We start from the raw sequence: 18,884 nt of genomic DNA, 5'->3' as shown, positions 1-18,884 counted from the left end.
TCACTGGTTCTGGACAAACTGGAGAGGGAGTGTTTGATTCCAAAAAGCAGGCTGCATCGCTGGATAATGACGTTCATTACAACAGGACGACTTCTTCTTGTTGGAAGCATCTTCCAATGACAAACACACGCACACAGGTTTTTGTACTTCTACACATGTAAGGATCCTCCTTCACAGAATAACACCTTCTGTAAGCCCTTAACCTTAACTCTCCACACGCCAAACGTTTCCAGTCAACATGATATCAGGACAGATTCCACATGTCATGTATATAATTTTTCGGGTGTCATTTTGCTTCACTAAATGACACGAGGAAGCGCCAGGGTTAAGGTCAGGGTATGGTTGTCAATCATGGTGTGAACTGATGCGCGAAAAGCAAAAAATGCATAGTGATAACACAAATTACTTGGCATGGTATTTCATGACACCAGGCTGTTCCAGCTGGCTGGGTATCATTTTAAAGTTTTAAATACTTTTGCCAGTATAGTAGTATTCCACCTAAACAAAGACAATTTCTGAAAACAAATGTCATTGCTAATGTTTCAGTCCATGTATTAAAAATTATACATGGACTTTAAGTCACAACCAAGTAGTTTGTCTCCCGTTCCGGACTCCCTATTCATTTCCTTTTTTGTTCTGTACAAAATGTTGCTAAAGAATTTGGTTTTAATTGTCCAATTTGTTACAGTGAAGATCAAATCTAAAAATTACGCTATTGCTGTAAGGAAAAGTAGAGGAAATTTCAGCAAAAATTGGAAATATTTTGTTGAGGAATTGATATGTTTCTTTGTTGGGCTATTATGACATTAGAAAGCAACACTTTGGGCTGTGGTGAATTCTGAAAGCCTTACTAAGCTGAGAAATTTAGGCAAACGATAATTCATCATTATTATTATTAAAAATAATTATTATAGTAGTAGGTGCAATGCATCTTAGACTTAGACTGGTCTAACTGCTTTAGCAGAAAAATAATCAACAATTACGTTCAAGTTTCACTGTCATGGATTATGTGATGGAAACATGATAAAATTATCAAAAATTTCAAAGAATTTTCATGTATTTTGTAAATTAATAGCCTGGGGTTAGGAAGTTTGCTCAAATTAAGCATAAATTTAAGAGCAAAGTATTCTTTAATGCAGAATTTCACAACTCTGAGATTTAATCCCCAGCTCTAACCTCAACCCTGCCTAACCCTAAATAAAGTCTTAACCTTCAATCAGCCCTTTAAATTAGCAATGTGCAATGTTCTCACTTTAAAGAGATTTTAAGAGGTCCTCACAAATGAGAAGAACAAGAACACACACACACACACACGCATACTGCTGGTCTAAACTGTGAAAATGTGAGTCTGGTAAGCAGCAAAGTGAGTACATCACACACTAACTAATGCCTCTGTCACCTTTAACCTCTAGTCTGTGTTCATGTCAAGAAATGGAACAAGATGACCTTCGACATCATTGCGGATTTAAGATTGCAGACGACAGTTTCTTACAGGACTGCTTTCAAACAGTAGGTGGGAACTTCGGATTATTTTATTTACCACTTTAAACAACAATGAGTTTGCTGCCATCTTTGCCATCTGCATTACCAACGGGACACGTGTATCAACAGAAATGTTTGTTACTTTTTGGTGTGTTTGTGCGTGTGAACACACAATATATATATATATATATATATATATATATATATATATATATATATATATATATATATATATATATATATATATATTAGTGTGTGTTTGTTTTTTGTTCTTGAATTCAACATAGAAACGTGTTGTGATCTTAATTTTTTGTGAAATGTAATTTTGTGAAATGAGAATGTTAGTATTGTGCAGTATTTCAAAAACTTTCCTTGACAAGATAAATCTGAAGACCAATATATGATTGGTTTATTATAACAGAAAGAAAAGCACTATAGAGTTATATATCCAAAGCACAAATAAGTCTGTTTTATTAGCATTAGTGTTATTTAGTGTTTTTATTAAAAGCTTTTGCTATAAAGTGTCTCGTGATCCTGTCAATCAATTGTTATACGTGATATTATTCAGATCATTGAAGTTTGATAGTTTTATAAATTTAGATTGCAACTTTAGGACAGTTAACTGCCAGACTGAAGTGAAAATTTGCACAGCTCTTACATATAAATTAAATAACTGCACTTGACCATAAAAAGGTCAAATTTGTGCTTATTTTCCTAAATTGAGACTACTTTGAAAGGAAACAGATTGATATGACAGAAGACTGAGCTTTAGTGAAGAAGTAACTGAGCATTTTTCTGAGTTTATGCTTGATGGCAAGTTGAGAATTTCAGTAGCAGATCATCGTATAAGTTGTGTAACAACACTGTTGAACGTGATATTGTAAGATAATTAAATCTGGTTTGGTAGATGTTTTGCATTGCTGAAAAAATGGAGTAATTCTCTCATCAGTTTTGAATGTCAAAGCTTCTTTATTGTAAATGAGTCCCGAAATAATTAGCGCCTTTACTTCCTCCAACAAATCACTGTTTGCTGTTGCGATTTTTGGGGGAACAAAGAGAAGGCATACAGAGGCTTCTCACCACACACGTATGACTAATGAGCTGGAGTTTGGTAGTTAGAGAAGGTTCTCCTACAGCAGGTGAAGAAAAGGAAGTTGATGATGATGAGGTCGACTCGTTGATTTCATGTCTCGAAAGGGAAGAAGTGTCTTATGTTACAAAACTGCGTCTGAGCACAAAACACCAAAAAATGTCTGTTTTTCAGTGAGACAAATCCTACAGTGTGTGTACCTGTTTAGCTTGGTGTGTGTCTGCTGTGATTGAAACTATGTGTCTGGATGTGTGCGTGTGTGCACCACTGGTACTACACACACTCCTTGCAGCCACATTCCACAGGCTTCTCCACGTCCTGCGTAAACGAGGTGCCGTCGTCGCATTCGAAGGTGAGCCGCCGGCGTCGCACCCTCACAGGAGCGCAGCAGGAGGCGACGCTGATGTCCGGCTTCGCTGTCGTTTGGCAGCGACCTTGACATTCAACCCAGGAAAAAGGTTTTGACGTCTGGCAGAGGACGGTGCCGCGCTGCAGCCGGTGGTAATCCCTGACTGGCTCGCCTCGACATGGGGACTCTGTGGGAGGTAGCACAGGCAGATGGATAAAAGAGGGTCCAACTGTGTTTCCATAAAGTAAAGATGAAAAATATTTGACCTTTTGCGTGATCAAACTTTTAAATTTGAACTTTTTCTTAAAGTGTGAGACACAAATAAAAACTGAAAAATGCAAAAAACTGAAGAGTGGCCAAACTAACAATTAACAGAAATCATTTAAATCATAAAAAAAAATCAGCTTTGCTTATAGTATAATATTATCTGCCATATAAACATTATTCAGCTTTTTGATACCCTGGATTATTGATAATAAGATGCATTTTGCATTCAGAATTTTTGTGGAATAATAGACTGAATTTCAAAAATGCACAGAAAGCTAATTAGACAAATTCAAATAGCTTTGACAGACTTAGAGGCAATATTTAGTGAAGCCAAGCACTACTAAATAAAAATGATGTTTTTAGTGTTTCATCTGTCTTTGATTAAAAAAAGTCTGACTGCACAGAAACTACCATCTGAGACCATAAACACAGTTTATGGTAGTTTGACGTGTGAGCGATTACACTATGTTATTCATTTAGTAAATTATGATTCACAGAATGAGTCAAGAGTAACAGTGGTAGAGAAATAGGTTTTGAACTGGGTCCACCCTGTAAAGGACAAGTTGCTACCTGTAAGCATACAGCATCCCTCGGTTTTTTCTCACCCAACTCTCTTGTCAGGTCCAGTTTCTAATGACCACAGTCTCTGGGGTTCTTTCTTAAAATAAGCTCTATAACAAATGTGTTCTATAAATATCTTGCAGATTTTTGAGACATTTAATTTTAAAGCTGTGAAATTTTATTTGTGAATCAGTATAATTGTCTTTAATTCTCATTTGAATCCTTTATTACGGTAAGACTTTCTAATTTGTGTTGTGACATCTAAAATCTTTTTAACTATTTATTTTTCTCCATTATTTGTAACAGAGCAGCTGAGCAGACAGGCGAGCAAAGCGAGAGAGCAGGGGAAACAACATGCAGCAAAAACCTGGGATACTTCAGCATATGGTTGCATGCTCAGCCCGGTGAGCTATACTGGCCTTTTTATTTTGGAAGCACTTTGAGACTATGGCTGTCACAAGAAATATATATAATGATAAGTAAAAACTTAACTTTTAAAATATCAAGTAGAGTATAATTTAATATCCATGAAATCATGATACATGTTCTAAAGGCTGGCATTATTTTCTTAAATACATAAACCTCTCAGCACCCTGTAGCAATTTCAAATACCGACTGCTCATCCTGACTCACCTATATCACAGCTCTCTCCAGTGTACCCCTGCTCACAGATGCACCTTTCTCCATCCTCTGTCGTCTGACACTGGCCATGCAGACACTTCAGACCCCGGCATGAGCCCGCGGGCTCCTTCTGGAGGTTACACAGTGCACCGTAATATCCCTCCTCACAGTCGCAGCGGTATGTTTCTGCATCCAGCACCACGCACACACCCTTCACACACCTGGAATTAAAAGAAGCAGATGAGGAAAAGAATCAGTATTAAAAAAGGATTTATAAATGTTACAAAAACCATTTTGAGTAATGAGTGAAGACATTTGGAAGCACACGTCCTGTACTAAGCACGTGACATGCCACGATAAGTGCTGCTCACTTGCTGCCTTCACAGGGGTTGGCACCAGCTGCTAGAGTGACAACATCCACTCTAGTAAGACCTCCTGTTACTGGCTGGTCACAGTGTTGTCCTGTCCAACCTTGCTGGCAGTGGCACTGAGGGCCCTGTGAGAGAGAAGACATCTGTGCTTTACTCGTTTTCTACGAAAAGAAAAAACTGTACAAAGTTTGAAAACAAACTCCAGTTCTTTAATATACTATGTTCAGTTCGATACAATTTTATTCATACAGAATCACATGAGAACCACAGTTGCCTCAAGGCCTTTTATATTGTAAGGTAGAGACCCTACAATAACACAGAGAAAACTCCAATGATTAAACAACCTCCTACAAACAAGGACTTGGCAACCGTGGGAAGGAAAAACTCCCTTCACAGTTCAGGGAGGGGCAGCCATCTGCAGCAACTTGTTGGGGATAATGGGAGGAAGACAGGACAAATAAAAAACTGTGTGTATAACCTAATTTATATTAGCTCATAGCTTGAATACACCCAGAAGCACTGAGCTAGCATTCATGCATTCAGGAAAACAGGAAATTTAAAAAAGTGATCTGGAAACTAGAGCTAAATTAAATCATAATCACACTTTGACAACATTCTTTGTAAATTACATGTTTGTCTCCTAATTTATGTAAAAAATATGCTTTAATTTAACATCTATGCCATTATTATGTTTGCAAGAGGTTTCACTGCTGACAGTGTGTTGCTACCTGTGGACCGTTGGGTTGGCAGATGCCGTGCAGGCAGTAGAGTTTGCGACAGGCTTTGCAGCCCGGCACCACCCCCAGCTTCATGTGGCTGCGAGTGAAGTCCTGCAGCTCGTGGTTGATATAAAGGTTCCTGATGCAGCCGTGGAAGCTTGACGTGTTGAGGGTCTGAGAGGAGAGACCCAGAGAGGCTGGCATCACTTCCTCAGGCATACCTGGACAGACAGAAAATCAATTGGTTATGTCAGAATATTCCACAAAACTGTGGAGCATGAATACAAAGGTTCATGTCTGAACTGAGGTGTGAAGCCCTGCTCCTACCTCCCACATACAGACGGGCCTCCCCTGTTGCTGGACGACTTCCTCCCTGACTGTCCAGTGTTGTTGGCTCTCCTCCATCCACTGACAGGTTCACCATCCGATTAAAGGTCACCAGCTCTAGCGTGTGGAAGTGCCCATCGTTGACAGTCTCTGTGCTATTATGGAGGAGGTAACAACAGTGCATTATGTTTTAGGCACTATGTAAAAATGTAACTGAGCAGAAGGACAGTGGAGCAGCTACGTCTTTTTGTCAGTGACTGTTTCCACTTTGATTTTTGCTGGTATTATTCAAATGAATAACAACTTGTCTTTCTTTCTCTTTTAGATACTAATGATCAGTCTAACCTTTAATGCAGGAAGCTGGTGAACTAATGTACCGTGCCCTAAACTAAACATTTGCCTCGTGGAAGTGGGGCCTGTCCCTGCATTCACTGGGCGAGTAACTTCAAGACTTTTCCATTTGGATGTTCAAAAAGAGGAAAAGAGTTGTGTAATAATTTGTGCATATTAACCAAATCCAAAATCCACCCCTAAACCTTCCCTTAGCTATTTTGTCTATCCCTAGATAGGTGACCTGGTGACTGTTAAGAGCTTTAAACTCAGAGATGATTACTAGAGCAACTAAAAAAATGTCAACAACAATTCTGGGCATATTCCCTGTACATTGATGATGACTAACATGCCAGTCAGTTTATAATGGCCATGAAAGGTTGCTATCATGCAGGCAGAGAAGAGGCCTGTCTTATCTCTACAGGCAGATCGTTCCACAGTTTTGGAGCTGCTACAGCAAAAGCACGATCTCCTCTAAGTTTCCACTCAGTCCTGGGTACATTCAGGAACAGCTGATCAGCTGACCTGAGAGAGCGGGTGGGTGTATAAATCTGTAGCAGCTCAGAAAGATAAAATGGGGCAAGGCCATGGAGGGCTTTAAAAGCAAATAAAAGAATTTTAAAATGAATCCTTAAAGAAATGGGCAGCCAGTGAAGTGAAGCTAAAATAGGGGAGATGTGCTCAAACTTTCCAGTGCCAGTTAAAAGACGAGCTGCAGCATTTTGCACCCTCTGTAGATGAGTAATGTATGAAGCACTGATCCCTATATAAAGTGCATTACTTTGTTAGCCGAGTGCTAACAAAGGTGTGGATAACTGTCTCAAAGTGCTCATCATGAACTAAAAGAGGCCACATGTTAAAAACTTCGTGCTTGGTGTTTTCACCACAGCTTATGACTACGTCTGTCACAGTCTGCGGGAGGCAGACCGAATGGAGAATTAGTGGAGGACTCAGGTGCGGACACTGACGAGGAGACGGAATTACTTTAAAGAAAAACAAGTCTTTATTTGGGGCTGATAAGAGAACATTTAAAAAATTAAATAAACTGATTGAGACCAGACTAAGAAAACTATGTATAAACTATTACAAGACTAGAGAGACTATGAAAGCTATGAACGCTGAAAAGACTATAAAACATGAAGGGACACCATGAAGTCTAAACCTAGACATGGGGAAGGGAACACAGACGATGCCACACTGAACACAGGAAGGCTGAGGGCTTAAATACACACATGAGGTGATCAGGGGAAGTGGAGACACATGAGGAAAACAGCTGACTGGAATGAACATAATGACGCCACAGTGGAAGCGAAAGCTAAGTACATAGAACATGGAAACAAGACTTCCAAAATAAACAGGAAACATTACAAGACGCAGACGTGACAAAAATTTAACCAGCACCACAGAGACATAAAGCATGATAGGTAGACATGAAGCAGGGAGACTTAGAACAGGGGAGAAGATGCAAAAGGATCTGCAAAGCAAAGGACTAACACAGCAATCTAGGCATCATAGCATTAATAAGGTAAACTAAACTCAAACCAGAACACGAATAGAAAACAAAATACAATGAAACTCAAACACTGGGTCACATGACCCAGCACCGTGACAACGTCGTGTTATACAGAAGCATTCCAACCATCATTGCTTCTATCCATATCATCCAGTTTAACTCAAGTGCTGTTAGACACTAACACTATCCCTATATCATTTTCTTTGTCTCTAATTTTAGTCACTTGTTACATTTTTTTCCGGTTTTGTCATCGCTCTTCTCTTCTCAAGTCTTTATCTGTTCATCTCTTTTTCACATCTTGGTCCCAAAGCCCTCTCGTCTGCAGCTGCACATCACACAGATATCCCCAAAGCATGTGTGTGCGTGTGTGCGGGAGGCTGCCAGCTGGCTGTGCCTCCTCCTTCTTAACACTGAACCATGCAAACATTTAAGCACTTGATACCTGATCAAGTGGACTCTCAACTATAAAGTGTCCTCTGGCTGAATCTGTGATTAAATCAGAGAACCCACAGCGCTGATGTCATGTGTCCACATTCCCAAATAAAGCAGGACTGTCTCTGAGCAACGACACAGACCTAACGAGCGCTGAGCGTGGTTGCTGAGCTACAGTGAGCTGAGAGGCTGATGAGGGCCTGACAGGAGTCCAGTGGATTATTCAGCTCAACAAACTCTCAGCTTTTGAACTTCTGATGATCAGAACACACTAATCAACATGCAGCAGCTGGCGTGAATCAGATGGTTGAGTGTAATGTTAAACATGTTGAGCTGGTCAAATTCAGGTGCCAATCATGACCCTCACACAGTACAACTTCAGTGCTTAGTCTAAATGTAGTGCACATTTACTTCCTGTCTTTGGGAGAAATGAAGTATTTGATTGTTTATTTTACTGCATTAAAACAACTGAAACCCACATTTTTGACCTCTAAATTTAACAAATGTCTGGTTCCATTCTTCCTGTTAAAGTCAAAGTCAAAGTCAAAGTCAGTTTTATTTAACATATGAGATTAGTAAACTAGTGAATAAAGTTTAAGCATTCTTACTGGGGATGCAATATGAAATATGAACGACTCCTTCTTACCAAGAGGGAGTCGTTTATATTTTTCATAACCATACCATGGCTATTCTTAGGTGTGCTTGATTGAATGCTTGGTTTTCAGTAAAGTGTTATATCCTTAGTGTAGGTTATGGTGTACCTTCACCACAGCATGAACCCAAGCTTGCACATTTCCAGAAAATCAGAAGGACGACCCATCAGCCTGATTATGTCAAAATACACCGTAGAAACAGGGTATTTATTTCAGATTTGCGCTGCCTCATTGTTGGTCTCCCTGTGTCACCAGATTTAATAAAACGCAGCTGGCTTTTAGCCTGGTGGATCAACTGGATGTCTTCAAGGATACATTATTTGTAGTATAAAATTCTCTCTTTATGATTCATTTGAAAGTGTTTCTGTGGTTCAGCTAGAAGTGAGAGACTGTAATACAAAAGGGGGATTTAGTTAGATGGATATTTTAGAACACTGAGTCAAACTGTTCAACACAGTGTGGAGAATTCATAGTCATGATATGAAAAACCTTTAGGTAATGTGTTGCCAAGTTAACCAGCGTGCACCAGCCTGCACAGTCACCTAATATCACTTTGTACCTCAAGATGTGGCAGTGAGTCAGGGTTTGAGAGGAAGTAGCTGTGCTTAGTAAACTTACTTTTCTATAGGCAGTCTATGATTCTGACCTCTTCTCACTCATGCTGAAGGAGTCAGTGAATTAAACTGCGACAACAAACAAAAAACCAGCTGAAGCTTTTGGCAGGCCACTGTTGAAGAACAGGATGGAGATGAAAGCCTGCCAGCAAAGCACCTCTTTTCCCCATGCCCACCCCCTAGCCAGCTGCGTCAGGCAACACCAAGGCCTGCAGGCACGGTCTGTCCAACAAGCTGAAATCAAGTAGCTTCTAGAAGATCATTATTCAGGTTGTTCATTGGATGATTTATATGCTGTAGCAAAGTTCAGCAATGGTAAATGCAAACACTGGTTACTCTATTGTCCGTGCACCCATAGAAATGACAGACAGCCAAGTTAAAAAAACAAAAATGGCATTGCTTAAGATCCAGAACTGCTACTGAGCGCTAAATGAGGGATGCTGCATATTGCAGCTTTAGAGTACTGTGAAACTGTCTGTCAGTATGCCAGTTATACAGACATTTAATCTAATTTCAAGTTATAGCCCTGATTACTACGGATATACTACAATATACTACTGATTTTGTTTCTGGAAATATTTTTGCAATTGTGTTGTGAGAGGAAATTATGTTTTTCTAAGCACTCTGAGATAAACCTCTGACACTGTGCTTAGAATATATTACCCTGCTTTTCTAAATGTTTCCCTAATATGTCTATTTAAGCATATTCATGAGAATCAGAAGGACCACCCATCAGCCATGGGTGACGGGTGGTCCTTCTGACCACTGTGTGTGTGTGTGTGTGTGTTTACCTGTAGATAGCAGTGGCAGGTTGGTTCCCTGGGTCATATGTGACCCTGACATGACCCTGATGGAGCTCCACAGCGATTGGCTCATTGTCCCCGTTATAGAGCAAGATACCATTTTCCTCTGCTGTTGACACCTAACGCACAGACACGCACAAAAACACACCAATAAAGGTCTGTGTGTGTGTGTGCCTGAACTTGCTGCTGCTGAAATTGATTTCTGACACTCTTCCGTGTCTGTCACCTAACACGTGCTCTTGCTAGGTGTGGACTTGTGAGCATGTTCTCACCTGTAGTGTGATGTTCGTTTGAGGCCAGTTTTTGACATCTTGAAGCTGAACATAAGAATCCCTGTCGACAAAGTTGACACTGACCAGCTTCTCACAGTTCTGACCCTCAAAGCCTGGCAGGCACTGACACACTGCAGTCCCCAGCTTTTCCTCACAGAGGGCACCGTTCTGACACTGAGCAAGCTGGCAAGGCAGCGGGGCAGGAAGGGCCACCTCACAAAACTCACCACTGAGGAGGAAAAAGAGGTCATAATAAAGGATATCAGACATGACATAACAAAGAAATACAATTGATCCCACTTCCTACCATGATAATCAAACCAGCACTATGGTCTTATGATGATAAAGGAAACTCACAGTACCCAGTTTCTTAGATTTGTATCTGCACAGTTCATTGTTTTTTAAGGTTGCCAGCACCTGTATCCCTGCGGACAAACACAACTGTAGCCGTCCAGATGGTCGACACACTGGGCTCCATTCTGACATCGATGATCCACACACTCATTATAATCAATACCGCAGTCTGGCCCCACCCACCCTGGGATGCATACACACCTGGAACACAAACACACACAAATATGCATAAATACTAATTAACAAATGGTGTAGGATTTGGGGAAGTCAATTGAAACATTAGAAAAAATTAACTTTGTATATGTTTATCTGCATGTGTCCGTAATTTCTCTCTCATCTGGGATCCCAAACTTAGCCAAGTCTGAAGTAATTGTGTGTGCGTGTGTGTGTGTGTGTGTGCATTTTCACCTGGGGCCGTTTGGAGTGCTGACGCAGGTGGATTGATGCTGACAGGGGTTTCTACCTGGAGAGCAAACGCCTTCCTCTTCTTCACACAGCAGACCTAAAACAAGTGTTATAGGAATCCTCGATATGTTACTGTGATGGATCAGCTATGCAGCATTTTTCTAGGTGAACAGTTTGTAAAATGTAATAAATATTCAGATGCTGCTTTTGTACCCGTGTAGTTTGGAGGGCACAAGCAAGTGTAGTTGCCAACTCCGTCCACACAGGTGGCGCCATTCTCACAACCATGGTCCTCACAATCGTCCACGTTCACCTCGCAAAAAGTGCCATGGAAACCAAAAGCACATGCACAGCTTAAAAAAGAACAAAAGAAGAAACTTGATTATGAAGACAAAACATTTAGACAAATTCAAATATTTCCATGTGCTAAATGCATTAACATGTTAATATCAAACGTTTATTAGCATGGTATATATTTTAGCATGCTAAATGTTTGAATCTTAGCATATTAGAATGCTTGGTGTACATTATTAGAGTAGACCTCAGAAAATCCATGTGTCTTTCTCTTTATTTAATTACTCTCTTCAAATATTAAAAAAAATATTTGTATAGAATTCATAAGCAGAATGCTGTGAAATCATCTAAGAGTGAAAAACTAAAGGAAATAAGTGTCGTTGTATTTGGACACATTATTGAAACTGAAAAAGAATTTATTTTTTCTAGAAGAAGGTTTTAATAATAATAATAGTGCAAGTAACAGCAGGTAAGCATTTTGAGTAGAATGTCAATACAATAGCTACTTTCAGTTTGTTAATATGCTAACAAATAATGATCTTAATTATCAAAGAAACATCCATGTGAAAAAGAAAGTTTTCACAGTTCATCCTTACTCCTTCCCCAGGAATTAAGAGGGTAAGTACTGTTGCAGCCAGGTACTGGTAACCAAATGCACTCAAATCAAACTGTGCAAAAAATAAAATAAAATTTAAATTTCATTTATTTCACTTTTCTTTTGTTTTAAGAACGCTGGTTTATGAGACTTTGCCCAGGTGGGCTTCATTCTGCAACATGATGCCACATCCATCCACCAGACCAAATCTGTTGGTGGGGTTGGTGAAGATGTTTTTTCTGCTACTTTCACCAAAGTTTTGTTACCTGAATCCTCTAGTCTGCTCATCACTCAGGCAGGTTCCTCCATTGGTGCAGGGATTACTGACGCAAGCATCGACTGGAGTCTCGCAGTGTTTGCCCTAAACACCACATGCATGCAAACTGAATTGACAGCATATTTTTGACAAGCATAGACAAACAGATCAGGCCAAGCTGAGTAACCAGATGGGATTATCAGAGACAGATGTGATCTCAAAACAATCACAGACTACACGCGAACACATAAAATATTGGATCAGTGGCTTTAAACATCAGATCTAGCTCTGTAAATATATTACTGTGGGACTGCCAGAGCTCATATTTTGATGATAAAGCTTAAGAAAACAATACAACCTCAAACTCAAACTGCAACAAGCAACACACACACACACACACACACACACACACACACACACACACATAGTTGCATACCGTGAAGCCAGACTTGCAGACACAGGTGTACTGTTGTGTGTGGTGTACTTTGCAGATGCCCTGGTTCTGGCAGGGGGAAGACACACACGGACTACATTTGGCCTGAACAGATGACTCCACCAGACCTGATTTTACACAAACATACACAGGTTGGGTTTCAGCTGTGAAATCTATAAAAGTCATTTTAACACACATGTGAGGCACACATGACAAATACACAAATGTATCAATCACAGGCAAGGCGCAATGACCAATCCTAAATTTAGAAACAAAACATTTATGGTTTTATTTTTCTTTAATTTCCATATATAATTATTTCTGAGTGCACAGTCCAGTAAACAGATACATTTATTTATAATGAATTATTTTGCTGTTATATGAATCAATCAGAATGAAACACATGTATTTCTTTTTAAAGGAAAACATATATTATGTTGTGTCTGTTTTTTTTTTTTTTTTAATTTAAACTGCTCTGCTTTGGCAAAAGCCTGAGGAACATTTGTATTCTGGTGTGTTGGTTGACATGACTCTGGTTTGAGCTCACAGGCCAGAGTAGTCTGCAGCTGATTTATAGCAAGTTTTACACATATGTGAGATACAGGGTTGGGTTGGACTGACTACATGATCATTCTGGGATGCTGCAAACGTTCAGAAAAACTTGAGGTGCAGAACAGGTTTGTGTTATGTGAACCCTGTTGGGATTATGAGGCTGTGACACAGTGGCTAATTGGGTTCAAAATAGATCCACTAACAGAGAGACGCATTAATAACCACTATTTATTAATATAATACAAAAAAGAAAAAAGCCTATCTACTTTATTATTTTGGATACTCCTACTGTTGTGTGCCAGCATGACAAGTGACAAATTATTAAACGGTTGCTTGTTTGCACTCTTTACAGAAGTGACATTTCCTACTATGTGCAAGACTCGTAAGAAGTGAAATGAAAAATTGTTCCTGTGCTATGACAAGAGAAGCTCCACCCTGTTTGCAAAAGGCTTCACAGAAGGTGTGAGAAATAATTAATTAGAGTGAACCGCCACAATAAATTTTACAGTGCAATAGTATTTTAGAAATACATCATTTAAAGTGTTAATGCACACAAAGTCTGATAGGAAGCCACTGAAGGAAAATTCACACTATGTTCACACCAGAAAGAGAGTGCGATAAAACCTCTGGGCTTGATGATGTTGGGGCCTCTTTTCTTTTCGCCGGTGCCATGTTTAAATTAAACTTTAACTCCGTGCACTCTTGTTTACAGCAGTTGCTGTTCCTCTTAGTAACTTTGTTGCCTTTTATTTCACAACTTTAAGTCAGCGTTTTTGCTTTTTTTTTTTTTGATAAGCAGAAAATGGCTTGAGAAAAACATTGGAGAAATCTGAATCCCTAACCTCTATCCACTGCTTTACAAGTCATTCAAAAGTCAAATGTTGATTAACAAATAAAGCCATCTGAGTGATATTACCAGCTGATGATGATTAAATGCACCTTCTTAACAAATTTGTGTTTTAATATTTGTATTAGTATGTTTCTGCTCTAAAAGAGAAACAACAAACAGTGAAGGCAAGACAAATGCAAACAAATTAGATACTCCAAGAAAGGAGATTAAATTAAAAACAAAGAGAGTATAAAATTGCAAAGAGAGATAGGTAAAACCTCTAGAAACAGATTAAATAGACATTAAAAGGGCAACGAAGGCATAGAAGGGATTTAAAAATGACGTATGCTGTCAAATTTCATTGAGACGATTATTTCACCAGGGGCGACTTCAAGATTTTTTGATGTGAACAAGTTAGGGATGCCCCATGGGAAATCAAACAATTCTATCACAAATACACTAAGCAATGAGAATTGGCTTAACATTTTTTCAGACTCTTGTGTATTCCCCTTTGCCCTAATACTGATGGTATTATAGCTGAATAAAGACGGGAAGATGGTTTTACATTCTCTACTTATATAAAAGTAACAACACCACAGTGTAAAAATCCGGTGCCCCCTATGTAGACATGTCCCTGTTTTTCAAACTGTATTCTAAAACCCAGTAATCTTTTCGGACCCTTTGCCTACGCACTGATGATTATTTAGAATTGTAAATAATCATCAGTGCCTATAGGTAAAGGTTATTAAGCCTGCACTTGAGGCTTGCTCCAAAAGTGATTCAATCACCATGGATCACTATGTAAAAATACCAAGCTTCAGTATGGACAAGTTACAGCTTCTACCAAAACAGTTTGCTCGTACAGTTAATTGTTTTATGACAATAATATACTCTTAAAATAACATGTGATTTATCAATGTTATGTCTTAAAGTTCAGGGCATGTCCTCTTTGAAGGACTGGCAGGCTAACACAGCCAAAACACACTCAAATTTACAAGCTAATACACTCTTAATACACTAAAACATGTGTGGATCATCGATGTCAAACATTGACAACAATGATGAGCATGTGTTTAGCAGTGTTTGGGAATAGTGTGGAGGAAGGTTTAAAAAGATGCACAAATATAAATAAGTTTCAATATTATACAAAAAACTCTTATAAAAAGGCCTATGGATGGGACAGAGTGTAATATTTATACGGTTGTACTATACATTAAATATGGATAAGCACATACATGACATATAAAAAGCAATACTTTTGGATAGGTGTTGGTAAATAATTATAGAGAACTGTATAAAGACTCTGTTTTAGATAGACAATATTTTACAGTGTATATATTATTATAGTATTATCAGATTGTCTAATCAAAGGAGATATACGTATGTATGATGAGCTAAATATAGGTTTGCTTACTCCTACTCCTTTTTGAATGTTAAATGGTCAATATTTTTTTCATCTGAATATGATAGCTTTTTTGATGTCATGTGCATTTGTTTTTGTTTTTTGTTTTTATTTTACTTTTTATTAACATTTGTTAATAAAATTGATATTGATTATGGATATTTTTAACTTAACTATTTGTCAACTTTTTAATTTGTATGTATTATTATACCTTTATAAACTGATCTGTTTGTATATGTTTGATTCCTTATAGTTTTTGTTGTAGTCTCCCTGTTTCTTTGTTAGGGTCTCTCTTGTTATATTTCCCATTTTATTTTGGCAGTCTCATGTCCCTTCAGCCTTGCATTTGATTTTACTTTACCTGTTTCATTATCATTAATTAGTTTCACCTGTTGTTACCCAGCTGTTTCCACTCCCCTTGTTATCCCTCAGTGTGTTCTGTGTGTATTTATACCTGTTGTTTTCTCCTGTGGTTGCTGTTGGTAATAAGGGCTGGACTGGCCATCGGGCATACCGGGCATTTGCCCGGTGGGCCGCTCGTGATTTTTTGTTTTTATGGGCCGATGGGGTTTTATTTCTTTTCTTTTTTTAACGGTATGAATGGTGGTGGATTGGCCAGTTGGTCAACTCTGGGCTGGACCAGTTACAACCGAGGTCAAACTTTAAAGTTGAGGTGAAAAGGAACGCGATTTGTCCCGTTCCTTTTCAGCTAGAAAGTTGCTAATTCAATCATGAAACTGATCAATGATCAGCTGATCGGCTTTTCTCTCTGTGCCAGAAAGAGGAAACCAGCGGAGGTCGCACTAAACAACAGCAGCACGTTTAAGCTTGATCAGCTGTTGTTAGAATTTATTTAATATTACTTTCTAGTATCAGCTGATGTTTGCTGGAGCCACAGCTGTAAAAGCTGCTGGTCATGATATCGGTTTGGTTATGTGGTGAGAGGGAAACATGAAGATGAAACCAGGAGATGTCCTTACTGAATCATCAGCGCTGAACAGGTGATGGAGAAACAGGTTTACCTTTTAGGTGACATGAATGAGTTGAAGGGAAGTTATGAACTGTTTCTGAGAGACAAATAACACCAGGATCCTTTTCTACGTAGCTGACAGCTACGTGTGCAGGGGCGGGTCTAGCAAAGTTTTGCCAGGGGGCCAGGTAGGGCATTAACAGGAAAAGGGGGCCACAAAGAAATACTTTTCTTTCTTATTCTTGTTTAAAATGTCTAGCTTTTAATAAATAATTATCTGAATCTTACAACCAAAGTTTTCATCTGATGTAAAATGTATAGAAATCCATTATTGTATTCAGTAAATATTAAGTCTAGTATATACCCTAGTAACTTATATTATTCTTTCTTTTGGGAAGGTACCATCTGTGCAGTCTGCAATTCTGTTGAAGAAAGATGTTGAATCTATTTAATTACTGGAGAAAAATAATAGATTTCTGTGCATTTGTTTTATACATGCATTAAATTAAAATCGGTTTTGTCAATTAAGCATCTTGAGGCAGAGGGTACGGGAATGGTTCCCTATTTTTTTTTCTTTTCTTTTCTTTTCTTGCTGGGAGTTGGCAACCCTATTAGTTAGGTATATGTAATTATAAATTAGGTTGTTTTATATTTTTGCTAAGTACTGTTTAGAATACCAGAATAGGGAGGATGGTATAGGTTTAAGTTTATTATAAAGGCTTTATGGCTTTTCCTATAATACCATGGTGGGCCGGTCACTAGTCAAAATGCCCGGGCTGATTTTTTGTCCCAGTCCAGCCCTGTTGGTAACGGATTTAGTTTGGTGATTCTGAGTTTCTGGACTTTGCCTTAAAGCGAAATAAAAGTTTGCATTTTGTTATACATATATACGGATACAACACATTTATTTTTTACTACATTTAGTAAAAACAATAATTATTCTTTTTTTTAAATCAACAATAATTAAAACTGTAAAACTGTAATTTTACTAATTTAATTTAACTGTAATTTAATTTTGAATTATTATTGCTCATTGTGGAATATTTGGTCTTTGTGAAAGCTGTGTGTCTAAAACAAACAGCTCGCCAGCAAAATTTAGCACGTTTTTATTTCAGCACTTTTCTGCATACTTTAACTTCACAGTCAAAGACACGATCCACTATAGTGTCTTTAGCTGTTAGTGTGTGGGAGTAACAGCAGTCAACACCCTCTGAAGGTCAAACAGAAAAGAAAACCTTTCATTAAGTATCATCTATTAGCAAGCAACAGTATGTGGGCGTTGATCATTATACAAATTCAATGGCAAAAATCATATATGATGGAAATAGCCAATTAACTCTGTATTCTTTACAATTCACCCTACAGACAACAAATTATATTAGTGTTTCATGTGAATAGTTTTAGATTGAATGCTAAGCCAGTTTGATGAAAGAGCAATTTTATAAACCAAGTGAAATATTTTATTCAGCTACAAAGTCTTACGAGATGCTCATAAGACATAAAACTAAAGCTGCTGTAAGGTGCGGATGTGTTTCACTGCCAGCTTACCTAGACACTGGAACTTGTCGGCAGGCGTGGTGAGCAGCAGCTTGCCCTCCATGCCGCGGGGGCCAGCACAGCGGGCGATACCAGGCTCCTTATAGCCGCTCTTCACCCACTCTGACAGCCACAGCAGACGGCAGTCGCAGTACAGCGGGTTGGCTCCAATTGCTCTGAAGAAATAAACAGATGAAGAGTCAGCTCACTGATGGAGAGAGTGAGACAGAAAACAGGAGGTTTTGGAGGAAGGATGGGAGAATAGAAGTGAGTAAACTGAAGGCACGAAAAGAGAAAATGAGGCGAGAAAGAAACTACAAAAGTTGGATGGAGTGGTAAGGTTTGAAGAGAAAAAAGGGGAGTGATGTTTAGAATGATGAGGTTTTAGAGTAGAGTGAATACTAACAAGTTAACCACTGCATTGCATCATCTCTTCTTTTGATACCTCTGTTAACGCGCTTGGTAAGTGAGGAGTCCAGTTCCTACATGAAAGTGAAACGTTATCCTCATTCTTGCTGGATGTGGAATTTTAGCTGCTCCATAGTTTAGGGTTTTTGTTGATTTTTGTTGTTTTCTAATGCTCTGAATGTCAAAATGGGTGACAGATCTTGAGTGCAGGAACTGATACTTAAAAAAAGAAGTATTTATTTATTTATTTACATATTTTTTAATGGAGCAATGTTGCTGGAATGCATACAGAATACACTTTGGCATTTTCTTGCTGTATTAGGCACGGTACCTCCCTGACATTAACCTCATGTGCACGTCCACATGTGATAACCAAGGTGATCCAGGACTATAACCTTCAATAACAGCTTGTATTATTCCTAACTGTGCATTTAGCATTTAGCATT

The 18,884-nt window shown here is 38.7% G+C and overlaps 1 protein-coding gene across 2 annotated transcripts in view; it reads right to left on the bottom strand.

Moving 5' to 3' along the window:
• Positions 1 to 2,070: 2,070 nt before the first annotated feature.
• Positions 2,071 to 18,884, bottom strand: part of slit1b (slit homolog 1b (Drosophila)) — a 77,223-nt gene continuing 60,409 nt past the window's right edge. For both annotated transcript variants that reach the window (XM_063475094.1, XM_063475096.1), the window contains 13 exons: positions 18,043 to 18,206; positions 12,745 to 12,869; positions 12,319 to 12,413; positions 11,377 to 11,516; positions 11,167 to 11,260; positions 10,822 to 10,959; positions 10,405 to 10,633; positions 10,121 to 10,251; positions 5,788 to 5,942; positions 5,470 to 5,681; positions 4,742 to 4,866; positions 4,383 to 4,591; positions 2,071 to 3,108 (listed from right to left, as the gene is read on the bottom strand). In XM_063475094.1, the coding sequence (XP_063331164.1) occupies positions 2,846 to 3,108; positions 4,383 to 4,591; positions 4,742 to 4,866; positions 5,470 to 5,681; positions 5,788 to 5,942; positions 10,121 to 10,251; positions 10,405 to 10,633; positions 10,822 to 10,959; positions 11,167 to 11,260; positions 11,377 to 11,516; positions 12,319 to 12,413; positions 12,745 to 12,869; positions 18,043 to 18,206 (2,080 nt within the window). In that variant the 3' untranslated portion in view covers positions 2,071 to 2,845. The remainder of the gene's footprint in view (positions 3,109 to 4,382; positions 4,592 to 4,741; positions 4,867 to 5,469; positions 5,682 to 5,787; positions 5,943 to 10,120; positions 10,252 to 10,404; positions 10,634 to 10,821; positions 10,960 to 11,166; positions 11,261 to 11,376; positions 11,517 to 12,318; positions 12,414 to 12,744; positions 12,870 to 18,042; positions 18,207 to 18,884) is intronic.

Source organism: Pelmatolapia mariae, linkage group LG6 (genome assembly GCF_036321145.2).
Source record: "Pelmatolapia mariae isolate MD_Pm_ZW linkage group LG6, Pm_UMD_F_2, whole genome shotgun sequence".
Taxonomy (NCBI): Eukaryota; Metazoa; Chordata; class Actinopteri; order Cichliformes; family Cichlidae; genus Pelmatolapia; species Pelmatolapia mariae.
Note: the sequence above shows the minus strand (reverse complement) of the source record. Positions and strands in the feature narration are given on the sequence as shown.